Source organism: Carcharodon carcharias, chromosome 33 (genome assembly GCF_017639515.1).
Source record: "Carcharodon carcharias isolate sCarCar2 chromosome 33, sCarCar2.pri, whole genome shotgun sequence".
NCBI classification, from domain to species: Eukaryota; Metazoa; Chordata; class Chondrichthyes; order Lamniformes; family Lamnidae; genus Carcharodon; species Carcharodon carcharias.
Genome location: NC_054499.1, coordinates 4,965,180 through 4,971,179, shown reverse-complemented (window position 1 = coordinate 4,971,179; position 6,000 = coordinate 4,965,180). Strand labels below are relative to the sequence as shown.

The 6,000-nt window shown below is 48.6% G+C and overlaps 1 protein-coding gene across 1 annotated transcript in view; it reads left to right on the top strand.

Moving 5' to 3' along the window:
• The window catches only part of LOC121272210 (probable cation-transporting ATPase 13A3), a 76,961-nt gene that overhangs the window by 50,166 nt on the left and 20,795 nt on the right, over positions 1-6,000 (top strand). Inside the window, exons 18-19 of the mRNA XM_041178737.1 lie at positions 111-280; positions 5,104-5,208. Of these exons, the coding sequence (XP_041034671.1) occupies positions 111-280; positions 5,104-5,208 (275 nt within the window). The remainder of the gene's footprint in view (positions 1-110; positions 281-5,103; positions 5,209-6,000) is intronic.

The window sequence follows — 6,000 nt, the reverse complement described above, 5'->3', positions numbered from 1 at the left end:
TCTTCCTCATTCCTTCCCTCTCCTCCCTCCCTTCTCCCAGCCTCACATTGATGCTTGGCACCGCCCTCCCCCCACCCCATACTCACTATCACCCTGTTTACCCTCTGCAGGTGACAGCACCCTGACTGCCATCCAGGTGGCGAAGGAGTCCGGAATGATTGGGGTCAGGGAGCGGGTGATCCGTGTGAAAGCCAAATTGCCCACAGCCACCTCCAAAGCCACGGTAACCTGGAGAAACGTCAGGAAGGCGCCTGGAGGCGAGTGCAGAGAATCCCCTCAGGTTCAAAGCTTTTTTACTGCCCCTTTTACTCAAAAGGATAAAGAAAATGAGAAGCAAAATGAGACAAGGCAGCTCAGCGAGGGTTCAGAAATATTATATAGATCAGAGCAGGATTTTATACATAGGATAAACACACACACAAACACACACACACACACACATACACACACACACACAAACACACACACACAAACATACACAAACACAAACACACACACACAAACACACACACACAAACACACACACACACAAATACACACACAAACACACACACACAAACACACACACACATGCACAAATACACACATACACAAACACACACACACACACAAACACACACACACAAACGCACACACAAATACACGCACACACACACACACAAACACACACACACAAACGCACACACAAATACACGCACACACACACACACAAACACACACACACAAACACACACACACACAAACACACAAACACACACACACGAATACACGCACACACACACACACAAACACACACACACAAACACACACACACACACACACACACAAGCACAAACACACACACACACACTCACACACACATTCACAAACACAAACACACACACACACACAAACACACACACACAAACACACACACACACACAAACACACACACACAAACACACACACACACACAAACACACACACTCACACACACACAAACACACAAACACACACACACACGCAAACACACACACACAAACACACACACACAAACACACACAAACACACACACACACACACAAACACACAGACACACACACAGACACAAACACACACACACAAACACACACACAAACACACACACACACAGACACACATACACACACACAAACACACAGACACACACACACACAGACACAAACACACACACACAAACACACACACACACAGACAAAAACACACAGACACACACACACACAGACACAAACACACACACACAAACACACACACAAACACACACACACACAGACAAAAACACACAGACACACACACACAGACACAAACACACACACACAAACACACACACACACACACACAGACACACAAACACACAGACACACACACACACAGACACACACACACTCTTAGCAATAACCTGCTCACTGATGCTCAGTTTGGGTTCCGCCAGGGCCACTCAGTTCCTGAGGACAAAAGAGCTGAACTCCTGAGGTGAGGTGAGAGTGATGCCCTTGACATCAAGGCAGCATTTGACTGAGTGTGGCATCAAGGAGCCCCAGCAAAACTGGAGTCAATGGGAATCAGGGGGAAACCTCTCCACTGGTTAGTCATACCTAGCACAAAGGAAGATGGTTGTGGTTGTTGGAGGTCAGTCATCTCAGCTCCAGGACATCACTGCAGGAGTTCCTCAGGGTAGTGTCCCAGGCCCAACCATCTTCAGCTGCTTCATCAATGACCTTCCTTCCATCATAAGGTCAGAAGTGGGGATGTTCGCTGATGATTGCACAATGTTCAGCACCATTCACGGCTCCTCAGATACTGAAGCAGTCCATGTCCAAATGCAGCAAGACCTGGACAATATCCAGACTTGGGCTGACAAGTGTCAAGTAACATTTGTATCACACAAGTGCCAGGCAATGACCATCTCCAATTAGAGAGAATCTAACCATCACCCATTGACATTCACTGGCATTACCATCACTGAATCCCCCACTATCAACATCCTGGGGTTGACCAGAAACTAACTGGACCAGCCATATAAATACTGTGGCTACAAGAGCAGGTCAGAGGTTAGGAATCCTGTGGCAAGTAACTCACCTTCTGACTCCCCAAAGCCTGTCCACCATCTACAAGGCACAAGTCAGGAGTGTGATGGAATACTCCCCACTTGCCGGGTGAGTGCAGCTCCCACAACACTCAAGAAGATTGACACTGTCCAGGATAAAGCAGCCCCGCTTGATTGGCCCCCCATCCACAAACATTCACTCTCTCCACCACCGACACACAGTAGCAGCAGTGTGTGTACCATCTACAAGATGCACTGCAGGAATTCACCAAGGCTCCTTTGACAGCACCTTCCAAACCCACAACCACCACCATCTAGAAGGACAAGGGCAGCAGACACATGGGGAACCCCACCACCTGGAGGTTCCCCTCCAGGCCACTCACCATCCTGACTTGGAAATATATCAGCCGTTCCTTCACTGCTGCTGGGTCAAAATCCTGGAACTCCCTCCCTAACAGCGCTGTGGATGTACCTACACCACATGGACTGCAGCGGTTCAAGAAGGCAGCTCACCCCCATCTTCTCAAGGGGCAATTAGGGATGGGCAATAAATGCTGGGCCCGGCCAGCGACCCCCACATCCCGTGAATAAATAAAAAAATACACACGCACACACACACAGACACACACACACACACACACACACACACACACAGACACACACACACACACATGCACACACACAGACTCACGTGTGTGGTGTATGTTTTATATATGTTATCATCTGTGAAATGCCAAGATCTTGCATTTCTCTAGCGCCTTTTATCACCTCACGACATCCCAAAGCAGCTTTACAGCCAGTGAAGCACGTTGTCAGATTGCAGTCACTGTTGTGACGTAGGGAACATCACAGCCAGGTGGTGCACAGCAAGATCCCGCAAACATGCGTCGTGGCGATGGCTGAGGGAGAAATACCGGCCGGGGGTGGTGGGGAAAGGGGGGTTGGTGAAGGTGGCTCCCTGACTCTTCTCCAAAGGACTGGCCATGGGATTATTTTGCATGTATCCGAGAGGGTGGGGAGGTGATTGTGTTTAAGACAGCAGCACCTCTGACAGAGCAGCACACCCCCCCACTGTCTCTCTGCGCTGGGAATGCGAAGATAGAAACTTCACAGTACAAATAGCAGCACTCTGCGCAGAGCTAATATAATGCTGTCTCTGTACGTCTTCATCCCATTAACCCTGTCCCTCAGCCCTGCTTCATCGAGAAAACTGCCCTTTGATTTGGCCAACGCTTTATGAACCAATGCCACTGAAACAGGTATGGTTCTGGGATCTTGCTGTGCGCTGATTGGCTGCACTATTTCCTGCATTACAACAGTGACTGCGCTTCAAAGAAAAACAATTCGTTGGCTGCAGGGTCTTTGTGACGGCCTGAGGTGTTGAAAGGCATTTCATAAATACAAGTCCTTTATTCTGATATTAATATGTTAACAAGGAAATGGGGAAATGTATTAAAAAGATCAAAGATACCGCAGAAATGTCTAAGACACTACGAGCTTAACAGAAGTGTTAGAAGTTGATGGTTTTGTACATTGTTGACGTTCTTTATCGTCCCCAGACTCTAATCAGAGGCCCAGTCTGAAATGATAACTCGATCTGTAATTCTGTTAAAGCCACAGCTCATACAGATTTGATCTCAATTGGATGTGTCACTGTGGAATTTTAGGTTTGCAGAAGATTTCAGTTGCTGCAATTAATGGAAGTGTCCAGGAGAGGGGAGTCTTCAGTGTATCTTAGAAAAGTGTAGAGGGAACTTTACTCTGTATCTAACCCCATGCTGTACCTGTCCTGGGAGTGTTTGATGGGGACGGTGTAGAGGGAGATGTACTTTGTATCTAACCCCGAGCTGTACCTGTCCTGGGAGTGTTTGATGGACACTGTAGAGGGAGCTTTACTCTATATCTAATCCCGTGCTGTATCTGTCCTGGGAGTGTTTGATGGACAGTGTAGAGGGAGATTTACTCTGTATCTAACCCCGTGCTGTACCTGTCCTGGGAGTGTTTGATGGGGACAGTGTAGATGGAGATTTACTCTGTATCTAACCCCGTGCTGTACCTGTCCTGGGAGTGTTTGATGGGGACAGTGTAGAGGGAGCTTCACTCACTATCTAACCCCGTGCTGTACCTATCCTGGGAGTGTTTGATGGGGACTGTGTAGTGGAGATTTACTCTGTATCTAACCCCGTGCTGCACCTGTCCTGGGAGTGTTTGATGGGGACTGTGTAGTGGAGATTTACTCTGTATCTAACCCCGTGCTGTACCTGTCCTGGGAGTGTTTGATGGGTCAGTGTAGAGGGAGCTTTACTCTGTATCTAACCCCGTGCTGTACCTGTCCTGGGAGTGTTTGATGGGGACAGTGTAGTGGAGATTTACTCTGTATCTAACCCCGTGCTGTACCTGTCCTGGGAGTGTTTGATGGGGACAGTGTAGAGGGAGCTTTACTCTGTATCTAACCCCGTGCTGTACCTGTCCTGGGAGTGTTTGATGGGGACAGTGTAGTGGAGATTTACTCTGTATCTAACCCCGTGCTGCACCTGTCCTGGGAGTGTTTGATGGGGACTGTGTAGAGGGAGCTTTACTCTGTATCTAACCCCGTGCTGTACCTGTCCTGGGAGTGTTTGATGGGGACTGTGTAGAGGGAGATTTACTCTGTATCTAACCCCGTGCTGTACCTGTCCTGGGAGTGTTTGATGGGGACAGTGTAGAGGGAGCTTTACTCTGTATCTAACCCTGTGCTGTAGCTGTCCTGGGAGTGTTTGATGGGGACGGTGTACAGGGAGCTTTACTCTGTATCTAACCCCGTGCTGTACCTGCCCTGGGAGTGTTTGATGGGGACAGTGTAGAGGGAGATTTACTCTGTATCTAACCCCGTGCTGTACTTGTCCTGGGAGTGTTTGATGGGGACAGTGTAGAGGGAGATTTACTCTGTACCTAACCCCGTGCTGTACCTGTCCTGGGAGTGTTTAATTCTGAAAGGGGTGGTCAGCCATTCAGTTGAGTGGGGTTCATGGGGATACTGGTGTGTTTGTTAACTGCAGAATATTCCTGTCTCTGGAGCTGAATCCAAGCCAAGGATCCATTTTGTGGTCGATGGCCCCTCGCTTTTGGTGATTGAAGAGAAATTTCCAGAACTTCTCCCGAAGGTTAGTCTCCGAAGCTTTGCTGTCAAGTTAATCTGGTGGCCAGAGTGTAGGTGGTTCGCTCGGTGTGGATTAGCCAACTCTAGTCAGATATATTCCTGGAGTTTTCATCACTTATAAATACAATATAAAAACTGTGGCTACAAGAGCAGGTCAGAGGCTGGGAATCCTGCAGTGAGTAACTCACCTCCTGACTCCCCAGACCTATTCACCATCTACAAGGTACAAGTCAGGAGTGTGATGGAATACGCATCATTCGCCTGGATGAGTGCAGCTCCCACAACACTCAAGAAGCTCGACACCATCCAGGATAAAGCAGCCCCGCTTGATCAGCACCCCATCCACAAACATTCACTCCCTCCACCACCGATGCACAGTAGCAGCAGTGTGTGTACCATCTACAAGATGCACTGCAGGAATTCACCAAGGCTCCTTCGACAGCACCTTCCAAACCCATGATCACTACCATCTAGAAGGACAAGAGCAGCAGACACATGGGGAACACCACCACCTGGAAGTTCCCCTCCAAGTCACTCACCATCCTGACTTGGAAATATATCGGCCGTTCCTTCACTGTCGCTGGGTCAAAATCCTGGAATTCCCTCCCTAACAGCACGGTGGGTGTACCTACACCATGTGGCTGCAGCGGTTCAAGAAGGCAGCTCACCACCACCTTCTCAAGGTGCAATTAGAGATGGGCAATAAACGCTGGCCCAGCCAGTGACACTCACATGCTATGAATGAATTTAAAAAACTTACCTCTGTAAGGTGGTGAGTGTCTCTTGTACTCTGGAC